At 41.6% G+C, this 19,166-nt stretch overlaps 1 protein-coding gene across 1 annotated transcript in view; it reads right to left on the bottom strand.

The window, feature by feature from the left end:
• Positions 1-5,501: 5,501 nt before the first annotated feature.
• The window catches only part of tnmd (tenomodulin), a 65,934-nt gene continuing 52,269 nt past the window's right edge, over positions 5,502-19,166 (bottom strand). The window contains exons 5-7 of the mRNA XM_084951380.1: positions 14,581-14,743; positions 10,599-10,693; positions 5,502-6,610 (exon numbers count right to left, since the gene is read on the bottom strand). Coding sequence (XP_084807506.1) covers positions 6,401-6,610; positions 10,599-10,693; positions 14,581-14,743 — 468 coding nt within the window. The 3' untranslated portion in view covers positions 5,502-6,400. The remainder of the gene's footprint in view (positions 6,611-10,598; positions 10,694-14,580; positions 14,744-19,166) is intronic.

Genomic DNA, 19,166 nt, shown 5'->3' on the forward strand with positions numbered 1-19,166 from the left:
TCTCTCTCTTTCTTTTTATGTGTTGCTGTTTTTGCTGGCAGAATGGTTTGGAAATAGAGCGAGGCGCGGATAAAGTGTCATACAAGCTTTTTTTTTTTTTTTTTGGAAAAATTAAACAGAAAACCAAATTAAACTTGGAAACAAATAGCTTCCAAGCGGTTACTAAGGCCATTCATTTGCGCTGTTGCGATAATGAAACTATTCCTGCCTTGAAAATTCAGAGTTGTATTGTTGGGCTGTTTAAGCTTTGGGGGACATTTGATCACATGGTATTTTGAGAGAAAGAAAAAGCTACTGTAGAAAACTGGATTGGAGCCATTAGCGGGCCAGAGACTGATTGGACTGTACTTAAGAGCTCTGCTTCTCCAGTTGCTGTGGGTGGATGAATACATTAGCATGTGACATGCCCAGAGCTGAAGACAGACGAGTCTGTCACCACAGTTTGCATAGTGAAAAGTGTGTGTGTGTGTGTGCACGTTTAAGCTGTGGTTGGCGTGAGAATGAGTTACACTGAAGTGGGTTGATTCTTTTCAAGCATGTGTTATGTTGATGTGTTTATATATGTGAGGATGGAGTGTTTGTGTGTTTGGGGTTTACATTGGCTTGGAGTGACTCTGTGCGTGTGTGTGTGTGTGTGTGTAGGGTCAGGAAGGCGGGTGGTGTTGAGGAAGTCTTCTGGCATCGGGGCTTACCTACCGTGCCTTGCTCCGTCTACACCCACATACACAGCTGTGTACCACACAATCCAATCTTGCCATAGGGTTACACACACACGCGTGCACACACACACATAGAAACAAGACCAAGTTCAGCCGCAGCCACCATTACAACCTTCTTCACGCCACTGAACAGCTTCCCGAACCTTTGTTTGAAATGGGAATGAAATCATCGCACAAGCTCCACATTCGGCAACAAACAGCCCTCCATTACATCCAAGCAGACACTTTGCTTTTCTGTTGAGCGGTTCATCGATTGCCTGCCATAGGGTAAGCGGAGGTTCTTATGGATTACTAAAATAATGAAAGGCTACTAGCAGCCGTTATGTCTGTGCTATTCCTTTGGTTAGTGAGTCAGAGACCCTGAAGATGGAGTGAGAGCCAGGTCCTGGGAGAGGAGGACTATTTCTGTGTCGCCTGCAGCCACTGACACAGCGCGAGTGTTTACTGCTGTGCCATGCTGCCTCTCACAGTGGGAGCAGTTGAGGGATGACGGCTGACATTATTGTGCCTCCAGCCTGTAGCAGGAACAGTACAGGGAGAGCTTATTTAACCATCAGGTCACCAGACTGACTGCAACATTACAAAAAAAGGAGTTGATGGCTGCTGTCTTATGGCCGCTGAAGCTTTGTGCAATTTATTAACAACATGCAGGTAAAGTTAGATTCAAATGGATACCATTTTTATTTTTACTTTACTCCACAGAAGCAGATGTGGATGTATTAAGGACAGCGAGGTACAGCGTGTTTTAAGATGTAAAAAAAAAAAGAAAAGTGTTGAAAATACCTCACCTAACCTTTGATATTACAGCAGTACACCTTTGTCTACACAAGATGGCACTGGTAATACACGTGTCCTCATCAGAGCCCGAGCCTCAGTCTGGATCGAAGAGAAGTATTCCTTCAGGTCACTAATCTAAATACAGACACTCTTCATACATTGGTTTTCACTCTCCTCCATCCCAGAATAGCAACTTATGTCTCGAAACGAAGGAGCGATTATTTGAAATGAAAATAAGCAGCTGGGAGGGAAGTTTCCCTGCATTTTTTGATAAGTAACAAAAAGAATTAATTCACATGTGAGCTTCAATGAAAGTGGCCATTCCTCGGGCCAGGTAGGCAAAAATCCTTTGAACTGTGATAACCTGGTAAATGCTCGGTATCTCTGTTTATCCTGCAGAGCAGTCGATCTTGTTTCCTCTCCCCATCTAAACGGGGATAAACAAGTGCTGGAGGCGGGGTTTCCTATATAAAATGCATGAGAAAAAATAGTGCAGGGCTTAGGCTGAAACGATATATTCTTTAATTCTGGTCTACAAGGAAGGAGTTCACTGTCAGACACTCGCAGATTTGGCTCATATCTAATGCAGGCAGTGCTAAACCTCTTCATAGATAGTAGGAATGCAAATTAACCTCAATGCAGGGTTTTAAAAAAAAGCCAACAATCAAATACCACTTGATTTGGACTAGTTGGGGTTTTGACATTTTCCTGTGAAAATGCAAAAATTTCACTGCAGTCTGTCAGTCCTGTTTGTAATTTCTTAGGTTTTTAACTTCAAACAGAAAATATTCTATTAGTACAAATTATTAAAATTGCACTGTTTACATCATGAGACTGTCTAATGGAAAAATAAAACAACACAAGTAGATGTGTGTACTAGGCAACAAAATGTGGATAAGAAGGCATCAACTAGACTGTTATCCCGTTTATTTGTTTTTAAAATCTTTGCTCTTGCAATCCTCCATCGGCAGTATTACCACCATCCGGTATCATTCAAGGTCTCCTCTACAATGATTTTTAATTGTGAGACATCTGTACTTTAAAATTTGACTTTCATGGTTAATATTGGACTTTTGTCCCAACAGGCACGAAGAGCTCTCTGGGAGCCCGCTGTAATATCTGTATCAGCCTCTCCAGTCAGGGTGAACCATCCCATTCAGAGCGACTCTCTGGGCTTCCATGGCAATTTACTCTCAGGACTACACAAAAGAGTCCTCAGAGTCCTCAGAGACCTCGCCAGATAGACAACTGACAACTAACAGCATCTTATGAAAAAATAACACTTTATACTATTTCCTAACACAGTGAGTGCGGTAGCTCCACAACAACAACAACAACAACAACAACAACAACAGCGGCAGCAGCAGCAGCATGCCGAATGCTGAATGCATCCATTTTAATAAACACATGCCTATTTGATGTGATAAGCAGGAAGTAGTGAGAAATGAATTATATAAACACTGATTTTATGAACTTTTCAGAACCGCCTCGGGGGTTTTGCAGTACACTTGTCAGTTTATTTGAAGTATGTTTGCAATTATTGTATTTGTTAACTCATGCCAGTATTTTTCACTTGACATGTTGCTCTGGGCCATTGACATTATTGATTCAAAAATAACAATATGGCTTCAGTCTGAACTCCATTTGTGAGCATATTCATAAAACATTTACATGTAGCAAGTTTCGCCCTCTCTTTCAACAAAATCCATTTCACTGTCAATTATTATTGATATCTTTGACATTATCATCAGAGTGAGCCAACATGAGTCAAGATCTATATTTACTTTGTAGGCGAGATACTTTTATATTAGTGTAAACAAAGCATTATTACACATCCGATACACAAGAGAGTCTCGGGTTATAAAATCAGAACAATAAAAGCGTATATGTCTGTTTTGGCTTTTCAAGATGTGATGCTAAAAAATTCTGCTAATGAGGAATGGGAGTAATGGTGAGTAGAGAAGGAGACCTGCCTGTTTCAATTGCATTAGTTGGATTCAAAACCCATACTGCTATCAGCTTTCTGACAAACACCCCCCGGGCATTAAGTGTCTTTCAACGAAATCACATTGTTTCATATGATAGGACAACGGAGATTATTCGTACAATGAAATTTTAATTGGAAAAAAGCAAGTAAAGAAAGAAACATACAGAGGGCTTCAAAGCAAACTACCACAACATGAGTGTTCCATTTTTGTCTCCCTGTTTAACTTCTGAGTACCTCACATAGCTTGAATACTCTTGGGCATTATGCGCCTTGTTATTGTGATGACAGAACATCAATTACAAATGCCTATCTCGCCTGCTTAGTTGCAGATGAGAGTTATTTCAGCTCGACACACTGAGATGCGGCGTTAGAGATTAAAATCGCCTCGGCAAATAAGAAAATGTTTGAACAGCAGCACTATTTAAAGCATTTTGAAGACTGCAACAGTGGTGAAAACAATGGAGGATAGCACATCAGTGAGCACATCAGAAGCGACTGCTGAGGTCTGTGAATCTTTAATTAAACAATGTTTGTTTTACATGATACAAATAACAGAGAAAAGAGTGACGAAAATACTTAGAGCGAGTCATGAACTTTAAGTGCCGGTTAGACTCATGTTTCTGTATTGGCGTGCTGGAATAATACGCTTTTTTTCTTTTTTTGCTTAAATATTTTTAAACTGTGAATATTGTCCTCACATAATCAAATTTTCTGAAGTTGGTTTTGTGCGTACGTCCATGTTTGGATCTATGAAGTTGGTTCGTGCCACTGCATCAGCGCTTAAGTACATATTTTATGAAGATCTTGTGATATATTTGGTATGGTGGCACAAGTCGCTTGCATAATAGCAACACAATAGCTCTTGATTTGATCTCTTCAGCAGTGTTGCTGTTTATTAAAATCAAGCAGAGCAGAGCACTTCTGATGTAGCAACTTTTTAGGTAGCATTTTCCTCGTTGACTGTGTATTTCTTCATTTTTTGTGATTTGTGATTTCTTTTGATGTTTTTGTTTTACTCTTGTGTGCTTTGTCCTTTGGGCCCAAAGGAGTACAGGGCACAGAATGGACTTTTATCTGTAGGTATGTAAGCAGGAAAAAGATAAAGGCTATGAAAAAAAAGTCAGACATAAACACTCACTAAGCACGAAAACCGTGCAATCTAACGCAATCCTATACAAAAGCTCTGCCATACATTTGGCTTTTTGAAGCTCGTACATCTATTGTTGACATTGGAAAGACAATCAGTTTACTAGGTGTGATATACTGCATTACATTTTCAGTATTGCAGTATTTAAGATATCACCTGTAGTTGTTGGTGGTAATAGCTAATGCATTTTAATACTGCAGTTCACAGAAATTGGCTGGCAACAAGAAAAACTGCTGTTTAAAGACATCAGGCAATAATTGGTCTTTTCCATCATTGTGCGAGCAGCTTAATCATGCAAATGGCACGGGTTTGCCAACAACTAAGTGAAAGTTGGTTACCTTGCTGAGAAGTTGGAGGTATGCAGCTGTTTCCTGCAGCTCACTCCCTGCAGTGCTTCAAACTGATTCGCTGTAGGGGAAAATGCTGAAAATAGCCATTGTCTTGTTTTGAAGACAATTTGTCAAGAATAAATTGATAAGTGCTAAGCTAAATCGTGATACCAGATGGCTCGTGTTTCTCCGCTTTAATGCGATGCTGCAGCAGGAGGAAATGTTTGGTTTGCATTAGCAGAAACTCAATACAACATTTTCCCAGAGATTGTTACTACGCCCAGTTCAGTACTTTCATGTGGAGGCCACGTTCTCAATCAGCTGTGTTACCTCACTCAGAAATAGGCTTATCAGGTGTCCCAGTTTATGCAGGGCTACACATAACATGTATCACTTTCACATATTGAGACACCGTTTCACATTTTGATTAGTTCTAGTTTCCAAAAATTAACTAAAGTGCTTCTCACAAGAAGCCTGTTTGGCTTTAAGAGCATTGTGTTGATCTACAAAGATGATCACCAGCCAGAACTGAAAGGCGAAACAACAGTTAACATTCTTTTAATCGTTATTGCCAAAGAAAAAGGGAAAACACAAGTTTAGCTTCAATTCATGCTTATTATATTAATACGTGTGTTGGGAAAACTGCACAAAAAGATCAAATTTGTAAATTGGAAAAATTACCTCTAAGCATTAATGGCTCACAAGCTCCCATTTGGTTACACTATTTGGAGGTACGTGGTGATTTAATAACAATTTTGCCACTTTAATAAGAATATTAAGAACACTTTTCAATGTCACGCAGTCCAGCATACCAACAATACCAGACAGGACGGCAATAATAACCATAAAGTACAACAGATGTCAACAAAAACTGCGAAAACATAATAATGCAATAATGGAACATGGCAGAGCTGTTGCTTTAAATTACACTAGATGATTTTCCTAATAAAGTGTATGTCTTGTTACATATTTAATGTGATAGCACCACACAGATGGTTACATACAGTACATTGTTAATTGCTGTTGCATTGTATTCATTGTAGCTTTTCATACACTGCAATATTAGTAGAACTCTTTTAAACCTTGAAGTAAAAATGAATGCATGACATAATAGGTAAAGTAAGAACAGATTGTGTGTGTGTGTTTTTTTTTTTTTTAGGGTGGCTCAGTTTCCAAACTAAATGCGTTCATTGAACAGGATCAAATAACAAGGAGAGAAAACTAGACACCTGTAAACAACCAATGCTTTTTAAGAAAGAATCAAAATGCTTCAAACACCATTTAGACTGTTTACACTGACTCACACTGACTAGAAGTGCTACCTAATAGTTGCCTGCAATAGACTGCTTTGGTGTCACGAGTGGTCTTGAATATTTATCAAAAGGAAAAATTTGCACCTACAACGTAAACAGATTCAAAACCAGACAGCACGCTCAGCGCCTCAGATCCTCCCGAGCATGCGGGCGATCCACCAGTTGCACGGCATGACAATTTGACAGATGACCCGGCCTCCTTGGTAGTAGTATGGCCAGGGGTTAAAGCCACCCAGGGGCTCGTAGTAGCGGCGGCAGAAGCGGTAACCACGGCGACAGTACTGGCAGCAGTAGCCGCCCTCATCCAGACGGTTATCCAGCTCGATTCCAACATCTCTCTGCAGAGGACACAAGAGCGGGCAGGGTTACAATCACACACATGACAAATGCCAGTCCTCCTGAGGCAAGGGCAGGAGAGGAGGAAGAGGAAGGGGTGACATGAATTGATGAGGCAGCTTTGATTGTGGGTCATCGCAATAGATGTAAAAGCAAAAACAAAAGTGAAAAGATTTGAATTGATGTCTGCAAAAATGCAAAACTGTGACATCAATTGATGGCAGTGCCAAAGAGATCACGGTTTGAGCTGAGATTGAACGAGCTTGATTTAAGCTCGGGAGCATAAAACATGATATAATACCCTTGACCTTTCTGCAGCACAAAAAGCACGACTGGAGGCTGCACACTGCCCCTACTTTGAATCCAACATTCGCAACCTCTCTACTGTCACTATCTCCGGTCGAAGTTACCAGCATAATTACACTATTTCTTTCATCTCTGACCTCTTAACTCCCTCGACCCCAGCACACACTCTGCACTAAAATGACTGCCCCTCCTCCAATAGAGCATTCAAATTAGAGCTCCTCACATCTTGGCGCCCTCCCCCTGACCTTGACTTTAAGTGCATGGCACATTCCTAAAGCAATTAGCAGAGTAATGATCGCCTAACAAGGATTCTTTCATTTGCTCTTGCTGGCTGCCTCTGAATTTATAGAGGGGCCAAATGAAACCCAAACGAAAGGTAAATTGGGTAGAATTAATGGCCCTTGGATTTTTCCATTGTGCTGGTTGGTTCATGCCCTCATGGACTCGTGGGGGCTGAGTGCCATGCCTTTGATCAAGAGCAACTCCAAATGGGGTTCGGAGAAGAGCCACTTAACTCACAGTGTGAGCTGAAGTAGCAACCGCCCTCAGTATGCATTTGACCACATTTCAATCTCTTTTAGTAAATGAATCCTTGGAGACAATCCGGTGATATCTTGTTAAACTGCTCGGTTCCAGGAGTCAACGGCATCCGCTGACTTCACATTCAGGAAAAAACGCGAGCGCTTACAATGACTCAGCTACGTGCAATAGTGTGGAACAAAACACATCCGCGGCTGGGAAAAGAAAATGTGTGTGAATTGTTTAAGAGGACAGGACCCGCTGGACCACATGGCTGAGTCCCTCTGGTCCCCTACTGCATTAAGTTAGGGAATTTGGGGATTTCTTGCATCTCCTCCACTCGTCAGTAAGCATTCAATCACGGTGGTTTTACACACATTGTTTTCTTGTACGTAGCAGCTCACTGCAATAAATCCACCACATGACTGGCTTGTGAAAACTATGCACCTGCTGTAAACTGAGTCAAATTACTTGCTCTTTAGACATATTCAAAACACATAGAGTGCAATGCATTATATCAAGGTAGGTTTGATTTATTACTATGACAGACACAGGTAGGCTTTTAATGATTTATTGCTTTAGGCAGGTTTCAGGTCATCGGCTCCCAGGCAACAATCGGTTATATGAACAACACGAAACCTGTCAATGGACCAACGATAATCTTATCAGCTCCTCACAGCCCAAACTGGGGTGTTACGAAATCTGGAGCTCAGGCGTGGAAAATGAAGAAAATATTTTATTCAAATGACGCCGGTGTTTATCAAAACAAACAGCCAATAGGCAGCATTGTACCTTAAAGACAATTAATCAGAGCTATCCTTTTAAAACAGAGGGTACATATTAATCACTCTGGCTTTGAGTCGCCGTCTCTAGTGGGAAGCCGCGGTGATAAGAATGGTTCACCTTGGGAAATCTGAGGCAGTCACTCACAAACAAGCAGCATTAATGAAGAGTAAAAGCCATTACCCTCTTGCTGGATCTGATTTCATCACACACATTCTCACATACACATGCAAACTTGCACACAAACACAGACACCTCTGTGCATATTATGAGGAGCTGGATGTGAATGAGTCTGCAGAGTAGAAAACTGCGTCAGTCATTCAATAAGATGTAACGAATCAAAGCATGACTCCTCTAATCTCCACACTTGTTGGTATTATTTCACACACGCTGATCCCTGCTCTTCATGAGCTTGAAGCACATGCCTGGATGTGTTATTAAATCTCAAAGCAGAGCTCATCACATTCATTCGGGGATCAAAACAGCAGAGATAACATTTCTGTTTCACACTCTGCTTTGTATTCAAAAAGGGTCTTTTTATGTAGACACACAGGACAGTGGAACATATGAAATTCTTTGCTGCGTGTCCTGATCTCTGATTTTCATCTCACTGTTCTCTACAGTGATGTGGAATGACAATGAAATTGGATGTAATTGAATAAGCAGATAGTCATGTATTTCAGTAAACTCTGCTGCTTTACCAAAGTGATAAGGAGCTTTAGCTTCAGTGTAAAGATTCCTCTGGAGGCACAAACAACTTCTGCATTCACGGAATTTGAATTCCTTCAGCTTTTTGCACCTGTGTTATGCATGAACAGCCACTTAGCCTGACCCTGGATGTAGCAGCCAGAGGTTTGTAAGGATAAGTCCAAGACACAAGACAAATCCCAGGACACAAGCAGCAACACTTACAAACATATTTACATGAGTATGCGTGAGCTCAATTCTTATAGAAAGCCCATCCTGGTTATGTGGGTCAAGGACGGCGGTGCAATCCCTTCAGGCCTGTCAGACGGTCGTTATTCAGTTTGAAATTTCCAGGGCCACCGCTGATACACACTGCACTCTGACATGGCAGCCATGTTAAAGTTCAGCATAATATACATCTGCCAGTCTCTGCTTTATGAATGTGCACTGTGGACAGGCTTGGTGCTCAAATTCAGACTTATGAAATGCAGATGAAGTGAATGCAGAGAAACTGTGAGTAGCAGACTCTGCGGGTGAGCTTCCTTGTTTTTTTTTTTTACTGTGCCCATTTGCATGACTTTTAGATAAAGAAAAAAAATAGACTTACACATGTGGCATACCACTGGCAGGAGTGAGAGTTCAGACTCCCAATTACAGACTGCTGCCTGCCCTGTGCCCGACCACAAAGGCCGTTGTTATCACTGGACCCACAAACAGCGCCTGGACTTGCTGCTGGAATGGATTGCAATGGTATGCATTACTCCGCTGATAGAGGCAGAATGTTCAAAAGTGGAGCTGAGTTTTTCATCCCCTGGTATGTTTTAATTGCATAGCACTGCATCTCCTGCCACAGACAATGAGGAAGAAGACAGAGGAGCTGGGGGGGGAAATTGAAGAGTTGAGCAGGAGGCTGTTTCTGGGATGGGCCTGATAAACGTCAACATTATAGGATGTCTCATTTCTCTGCATGTCTCACACCGTTTCTCCGAGCCCTGCGGAGGAGACTGAGCCTGACTCATTATCCTTGAATTTAGCTTTAGTGGCTGTTCACCTGTAAGTGCTCCCTGCAAGTATATGCATATATCATATATCCTTGCACCTGTTCTTAGGGTGTCTCTTAGTGTGCAACTGCAGCTTTTTGTGCTGGTATAAGAGTGCATAAGTCTTGTGTAATATACTATGCAATGTGATTTTCCCCTAGAGTCAGGGATAATTAATCATACGGTATTGAGTGGTTTACATGCTGTACACCAAAATATGCCACTTGGCCTTTCCATTCATTTTATACGCTTTGATAATTAAAGCATTATTAATAAATGTAACTTATCTGTGCAGCGATGAGTGACCTTGAAAGTGCTGCTTTGTACTGTGCTTTCCAGTGCCTCAGAAAAAAAGGAAGTAGAAAAAAAAGTCTCTAACTAGGGCTGTAAGGCACAAGTTTCTGCCTTTGAAAGGCTGGATATTCCTCTCAATTAATGGAGAGACATTAAGGGAGTCTTCATTGAACTGGCCTTACTTAAACAGATATATAGAGCAATTGCTATGCCCTCTGGTGCACAAAGTCAGTTTTAACATCAATTAGTGAGCGATTTATATGCAGAAAGAGTTGAGGCAAGAGCGGCGGCTGATTGAAGTGACTTTACTGTATCTCGTGGTGTGGTCCCTGGGTGACGTGGCAGAGAGGGCCCCACTTACATAGTCATTTACGGGAAGGTGGTCCAGGACGTCGCGGGCAAAACGCTGACCTGTGACCTCGGCATTGGGTGTATCCACATTTACAACCTCAGCATCTGAGTAACAGAACGAGCAGGAGAGAATAAAAGTGAGAGAGAGAGATGTTACTGTATATACTTCCAACTGTTTTCTGTTGTTTGAATTAAAATAAGAAAGCTCTTAGATTCAATTTTGGCTTGAACACTGTGTTTTCCCAGTGGCTTGATGTTACTTACTAGCATTCAAAAGAAATTAATTCCAGGCTTTTTTCACGCTTCTGTCAAACAATGGTGTTATTGCTTTTGTGATACTAACACACAGATGCCAGTTCATAAAGCCTTGGCATCTTTATGAGAAAAAAACAAAAAACAAAACCCCCTCTCCAGATGACCAAAACAAGAGGCTGAATGTAACCGGCTACATTTACTGAGGTATATATGTAGGTGTTTTACTTGCGACTAAAGCATGCTTTGTTTCCACTACATTTCCCAGAGAAATATTATTCTTTTTACTACATTTATCTGATTGTTACCTTGTAGACACCTCATATACTGCAAATGCTGCAAATATCTTCATCTTAACATGAAAGCCCGACTCTTGGAATGCTTATTTTTCAAAGCACATGGAAAACTGCCGCTTTAGTAAGATAATTGCAAACTCTTTAATACGTACGTGTTCATGTACGTGTTCTCAGATAAATCTATTCATCTTTCCTTTTTTAAACCAGCAGTGATTGATATAACATTGACATTACCTTGTATGTTAGTATAGAAAACTTTCTATACTAACATAACGTCTTATTTACACATCAAGTCTGCAATTTAATATTACTTTTCACATTGAGTTGTGTTCTTAAACACTCCTTTAACATTGTTTTTGGCCTCTACCAGCTAATGAAAGTAAATGCTTGGCTCTATAGCTCCTGAATGTTTTACTATGAGCCGCTGCTGGTTGTTATCTGTACCTGTCTGTTATGTTGTTCAAGGCTGATAGACTGAGTTTTAAGACAATACAGGAGCATGTAAGAGAAACTTTGCGGGTCAGACAATAAGCTGAAATTCACTATAAAGCTCTGCAAGGGAAAATGTATGCTTGTCATGAAAATTACTGTCTTTCACATTATTTTGAAGTTACTGTTTTATAGATTTTTATAAATATATATCATATTTATATATACGTGTGAGCTTAACAGTGCATTCATTTACACTTAAATAATCTGCAATGTAGACTAATCTCTAGGGCCTAAAATAAACCTGTCACGGAAGCTTGAAAAACATGCAGTTCCTGTAATGGCCTCTTGGGGCTGGCTTTGAAAGTGAGTCCATCTTTATGCTGAAGCAGAAATAAACATGTTTACAGCCAGGCACAAAAAACATTTTAGGCCTTTGAAGTTAATTTTCTCCATATGTTGAACTGTAGAGTCACTGGCCAGCTGATGCTAACAAAGATTGCTACAGTTGCTAGTTGTCTGCTAGCCGTCACCTTTGCTAATTTAAGTCACTGAACAGAACCTTTCCCTGGCAACCACTGGTCACTAGGGATGGGTATCGAAAACCGGTTCTTGTTGAGAACCGGTTCCCACTGTTTCAATTCCTTGGAATTGTTTGCCATTTTTGCAAACGATTCCCTTATCGATTCCAGTCGCCCCGAATGACATCACCACGTTGCGGAGCGTCATTTACCTGGCAGGAAACACGACGCCTAAGCGGCTTAAACGCTCAAAAGTTTGGTTATACTTTACGAGAACGGATGACAACAGGGCAACTTGCAATACTTGCAAAGTAGATATTTCATTTAAGGGAGGAAACACTACGAATATGCAAAAGCATTTGCTCACAAAACACGCGATAACCTTAAATGGATGTCGTGATTTTAATTCTGCTCCGGACTCGTGAATCTCAACCCAGCAGCAGCGGTAACGTTTGCACGTCCTCTCCCGTTAATGCGGCAGGTAAATAATCAACTAACAGTGCATATTATGTTAGTGCGATCTGCCTTATTACAAAACCTGCCATTACTGTGCGCTGCATTTAGGTGACCATGATGAGAGAGACAGACAGAGTCTGGCTGGCGCTCGCTGGCAGTTGTCGCTGCAGTCTACCGGTAGCGTCTCCTTTCAGGCCAGGATAGACGAATGTCACCGAGCAGTGACTGAGTTTGTGGTAAAAGGCTTGCACCCATTTGCTACAGCAGATGCCCCCGATTTTCGGTAAGTGAATGTGTTTAATTGTAGGAAGGGATATTGGATATTCTTGTGTAATTGCTACAGAATAATTGATGTTATACTTTGTTATTGCTACAGAAGAATATTTATTTTATTGTTTTACATTTACAATTTTTTCCCCGGGGACCCTGTGGCACCTCATTGAAGAGCCATAGGCTGGATCTCTTAAGCTCTCACTGTTGGGTTTGTAAGGCCATGTTACTGCTAAATTTCTATCTTGTTCAAAGAGAAGATATAAAACAAAGTTCTAAGCTAATCGACCTTAGTGTTCTCCTTTTTTTTAAAAAAGAATCGATAAGAGAATCGATAAAGAATCGAATCGTTAAACAGAATCGAAAATGGAATCGGAATCGTGAAAATCTTATCAATACCCATCCCTACTGGTCACTAGGGAAAAAAAAACGTATATTCCCTGAGTTGTTGGCAAAAACCTTGTGATTGCATTGGTAAATAGACTGGTACTTACATAGCACTTTTCTACTTTATTTGAACAATCAAAGTGCTTTCTACTATGAGCCGCATTCACCCATTCAACTTTTTCCTCTGCCTAAGTGCTTTTTTATCTAACATTCACACAAACACTCCAGTGAATGGATCAGGGACAGTTCAGTTCAGTATCTTCCTTTGACATGCAGACAAGGGATTAAACCACTGATCTTAGTAGATAACTCACTCTACCTGCTGAGCCACAGCTGCACTGGCAGATTGCTTCAGTTACCCATAGTTTGCATGGAAGAAACTGACTTGTCTGCAAACACTTGCCAACTACTCTCCAAGCAGTTGGGAAACTGTGAAGTGTGAAAGAAACCAGAGCTGGGGACCGTCAGCATTCAGTAAAACCTTGACTTTTTAAAATGTGCTTGCTGCAGCACAGAGGCACAGGTTTTACTCTGAAGACAAACACTCTTGCAAGATTATCAGCTAACAAGTGTTTTCAGACAAATCAGTGTCTTCCAGCAAAACTACATCACCGCAGCAACCTGCTAGACCAAGGCAATGATAAGGATGTTTTTGGTCTAGTCACTGCAGGCAACCTCCAGAAACCACTCACCAACCAATTTGAGAAGGCACGTTTTTTCCCCTCACCATCAATGGTTGTGTCATGTCCAATAGGATGGACAAATCTCAAGAAAGATGTGTATGACATTATGTGAAAATTTTCTGACGATGATGTATGTGGTGTTGATTTCTTTTGGAGCATTGTTAAAACTGTGGTCTGTTGTGCTATTAATTAAAACAACAGACTGTCAGATAAGCCTGTTTTGTTTTTAGTGAATGAAATGCTAGTATTATTTTTTATGTTAGCACTAATTAACAGGCTTCTGTAGCCATGCAGTGCATTTATATAGTCTATGAAGACAGCTTCTTGACCTAGCAGTCCACCATTTCATCCCAAAAGGCCCAAATATTGCAAAATGCCAAACTCGAGGCCTCAAAATATTAATCCATCACAGTGGCCAAATCCAACCTTTTATATGTATGTGTAAAGTATGATACCATATCGTATAAAGTAGCCTTTCTGTGACTGTAAGACTAAAGTGCATACATTTAATAAACTGTGTTTGCACGGATAATTTTGCCTCTCTACTTTTCTAACACGAACAGAGTAGCCTGGGCTGCCTGCTCATATGGTTAGGAACTCATGCTGTCTCTATGGACCTGCTTATGGCCTGTGGAGATGTCCTCCAGTGAGAGTGTTAATAGTCTGCATTTAGAGGCAGAGATGCCCCCTGCTCTCACCGCTCAGGGGGGAAGGATGGATCCAGTGGATGGGCAGCTGCTGGCAAATCTCCCAGATCTTGGAGTCAAGGAGGAAGTCTGGGTTAACGATGGGCTCCTCAGCAGGAACCCACACTTGGGAGTCGTCCACCTTCATATCCATGGCCCCAGTCTCATCCACCTGCTAGAAAACAACACGTACAGTACACAGACTCACACATATGTTATGTATACACAAGCTAGAGCATGTCGGACCCTGCAAAAATGTCTGAGCCCCACACGATGTATAGTCATGCATTTGCACTCTGTTCCCCTGAGCCATGCAGCAGCTCCAGCCTTGTCATTTTATCTATCACCTTTGTGTCTGCTGAGAGGACAGCAACTTCCCGACTCCTGACTCCCACTGCCCCGACTCCCTCCTCCTGCTCTCTGTCACCCTCTTCTCAAGCCTCCAGCATGCTCTTTCTATTATACATCATTGAAATTCACAGACAGTGATGATTTGACTTTTAAATGACTTTAGAAGTGGTCTTCATTACTCCGAGTGTGGCTGCAATATCGTTTAATGTGACAGACACAATAAAGCCTTGCATCCCCCCCCCACATCACCACCTCACCAACCCCCCCAACTACGCTCCCTTACTCCCTCCCCCCCGCCACAATGCTTCGCTTGGCACCAAGCACTATCACTGGGCTTAATTTGTTGATACTGTAGTTCATGAGCTGTAAAGTAAACTATTATTGCTTAATGATAGGGACTACATGTCAGTGTTGTCTAATAGAGACATATGAAGGGGATTTGGTAATGCTCTCCCTTAACAGTGAGGATATTTATTTTCTTCATGTATATGTAAATACACACGCAAACAAACCCTTCTTCCCATTCCCTTGTTAATTAGCAGACCAGAACAGAAAAACAGTTCACTTGACAAATGTTTTTACAAGGTGATTTTCTTCCAGTCTAAAGCTTAATTGCACATTAGTTAAGCTTGATGTAGAATCCTGGGGCTATAGTGGGAGCAAGAATCATTTATATTGGGTCATGCCCCCTCCCTCATGTTTGCCCCTGTCACTCTCGCATGAATTAGAATTTTGCTTTTCATGCTGCTTCTTGTTTGTCTTCGAACGACAGCTGTGACCTGCGGAGACGAAGAAGAGGAGGAAGAAGAAGAGGCGGCTTAAGCGCATTCTGTCACATCAAAGAATGTGTTTGGGTGCGGGAGGTGCTCAGCCAAGCTTTTGACACACTTTCCCTCACTTTTAAGCGCCGGCCAGCAGACTAATGATGACTCGGAAGACTGGTGTAGCGGGGTGGTTGTGTTACAGCAGAGAGGTTGCTCTGCCGCAGAGCTGGTGTGCTCACCGTTCCTGTGGCTGCAGAAATTAAAATCAAACTCGAGCAACACAAAACAGCCCTCTCTAATTGGACCTCTTAACCATTGAAGCCAAGTCAGACTTCTCTGGAAAGTAAATGGAGGTCACGACACGGGGCCCACAACATGACTTTGACTTCACAGTTGAGAAACGACTCCAATAACTTGTAGGAGAGAGCGCCTTGGGGGAGGTAGTAAAGGTCAGCATTTTAGCATGGGGCAGGGATTTCTAAATGCCAGTTGACAAGCACAAAGACAACATGATTACAGTCCACCAGTTTATACACACTTTTGAAAGGCTTTTCCATTTTGCTATTGACAAATGATATATTATTAGGACACAAGCAACTTTTTTTTTATCAAGTATTGGACCTTGGGAATGATGGTAATTTGTTTTGTTCAGCCCTCTCCTGGTGTATGTATGCTTTTTGCCTACAGTGCACAACTTAATTATACACCAGTTGTGCTGTAGTTAATGAATTTACCCTCTCCTGCCACTGTGTCCCAAGGGGGGGAAACACTGTTGACATGACACATTGTTTAAAGTGTGTGCTATGTTTGCCAGAGATCAACAAAGATTTTCTCGCCATACCCAATGGCTTTCACACGCTGCACCTAACACTGGCAGTTTTCTTTTTTAATCTAACATACCTGGTGGGGAATTTCAGTTGACAGGCATATTCAGGCAGCTTACCATGTTTGTGCCTGCCTGCTTAAGGGCACTAAAGGTGCCGATCACACCAACATTTAAAAATGCTAATTCTGCAGCAATAATAAATACGACTCTCCAGGTGGATTTGCTTTGGCAGATGTGGCAAAGTAAACAAGTGGAAAAAAACTCAGCTTTGTTCACCTTTGGGGAATTTTGCCATGCAACTTTGCGCCACTGACAAACAAAACGGTCCTGATAGTGCGAAACCCTGAGTCCAAAATGGTCTCTGTGGGAGTTTTTGCAATATAAAATATTTCTCTGCTGGGGAAAAAAGTGTGCCCAAAGAGGAAAGTCATGACACAGTAGTAGATTTTATGATACAGCTTTTGACTAAGGAAGCTACTGTGTCAGCGAGTTCCCGGCTGGGTAGCATGTTAGTGGTTCATTTACCAGCTATAACTACATTAGCCATGTGAGTTGTCACAGCATCACCGAGTCCCATATTTTGCAAAGACGTAAGGATGAATTCTGCTTTCCCATTTTTTGGCTTGACCTTATTACTGAACACAGCAAATGCAGGAACCGAACGTTTTGTTGCAGTAGACAAAAATGACACAAAACAGTCCGCACTGTGCGCTCGCAGGACTTTGGCGTATTCGCAGCCTCTGCAGTGGTGTTGTTTCCTCATCACACTGCTTTTCTGTTTGTAGTTGTCGTCCGAGTGGGAGGTTTTTGGTTGCTGGGCGAGCTTTTGTCATCCATATTAAGTGGCTGTTTAATGGAGCAAACGGCATCCATTCACAATTTTAAGGGGAGTGAGGGAGGCTGATGGCGATTCCTGTGTCAGACTGGGGGAACTGGAATGAAGCTCAGGGATTACTCCCTGAGACGTTTCATAGAGAAGGCAAATTGAAAAGGGAAGGAAAAAATCCTGGCAAACAATTCATGTTTGTCACCTGGTTCTCCCTCGCAGGGGCTGCATTTTCTTATCAGCCGCTTGCAGTTTTACCGCAGTTTTTTCCATTGTTTTTCACCTCAGCTCTAAAGCCTGCCACGGCTGCTCTGAGCCCTTTTTCCTAAAAGCCTGTGGTGGGGTTAAGCTAGGAACCATTAGCAGCTGGCTTTCACCCCTATGAGCTTCATGTGTTTCACCACCTGAGGAGGAACTTGTGCTGATCTTTTCCAGGGTCACACGTGGGTGGATTTTCACAGAGGATGGAGCAGGGGCTGCTGTCTAATGTGAGGATAGACTTTGGTGGGGTCAAGCCAAGGTCACTGTTTATTACCTCAATATGCCCCCCTGGTATTTACTGTATTTTTGTTGTGTAATCTAGTTTTTTGCAATAAAATCACCTGCAGAAATATTAGCCACAGTGTAAATCGGTTTAAGTACAGAGGGAAAAGAGCATAAAGAGAATAATGTATCGCATTTATGTGGTATTGATCGATGAATATATATGTATGTGAATTGACTAATTATGCGGCTTCTTGCAGAGAGTTAGATAAGCTGAGTCCCGGCGTCGTGTCTGTCAGCTGATGACGTGCCAGAGTGTGCAGCTACAGATTCATTTCAGTGAGCTGGAAAAGATCAGTGTGCAATATCAGATCACGAATGTTTATGGCATCTTATCATGTTAGTTTACACACATATTACAAATTTGCAAGCTAAAAACATGTTTTCCGTGACCTTCTAGTCTTCTAGTTATTGCTTTGAGGTAACCAGGCGAGCAGCACAAGCCCAAGGAGAAAATGTTCTGCCAGGTAAAACGTGCCATGTTTGCAATCTGCTCTACATTTCTGAATGTGCATGCATTTGCATGCTTGTTCAGAGACAGGCTCTCTGTTTCCTCCTGTTTCCAGTTGTTATGCTAAGGTAAGCTAACGAGCGCCTGGCTGTCGCATCAATTTAAATGCGCAGACATGAGATTGGAATCAGTCTCCTCTGCTCACTCTCAGCACAATAATCTTCCTTCAAACACCAGAATCTTTAGAGATTATGAAGTCCACGGCTGAAGAGAATTATATTTACATGCCACTTTGCAACACTAAATATGTTTTCAGCTTGTTTGTGGTTTTTACCAGCATGTAAGAAAAACGGTTTAATTTGTTGTCCTACAATTGTTTTTCAAAAGCTATAGGGAGGAACTAAATCTTTATTCCTACAGGGGTTTTTCAGTGAGTAAACATGGCATCATGTTGGATTTTGCGATACTAACGTCCACCTTAACCACCTGCAGTGCAGTGATATGCTGTGTTTACTTTTATAAATGTTTCCTTTTCATATAATCAAAGCGAGAATAATGCATTCTCAAAACACGCAATATGAAATTAGTTAGCTGTGTTTGTAGTTTAGAAAAATACTTTGTAGGGGGCAGGGCTGTGTGTTTGCTGCCAGGCTAACACTACTTAGAAAGTTGAGTCAAAGCTCTTTTCTTCTTGTGTGTCATCTCTTAAGGCAAGATTGGAACAGACTACAATTAGAACTTCATGCAAGCCGCAGCTTAGAAACGAATCATTACTTTATTGAAAGGCTTCCTTAACTACTGGTATGTGTCCTATCACTTTGCTGGCCTTAGATGATT

The sequence above is a fragment of the Perissodus microlepis genome, chromosome 2 (assembly GCF_051167445.1).
Source record: "Perissodus microlepis isolate ML-2025 ecotype Zambia chromosome 2, ASM5116744v1, whole genome shotgun sequence".
Classification (NCBI taxonomy): domain Eukaryota; kingdom Metazoa; phylum Chordata; class Actinopteri; order Cichliformes; family Cichlidae; genus Perissodus; species Perissodus microlepis.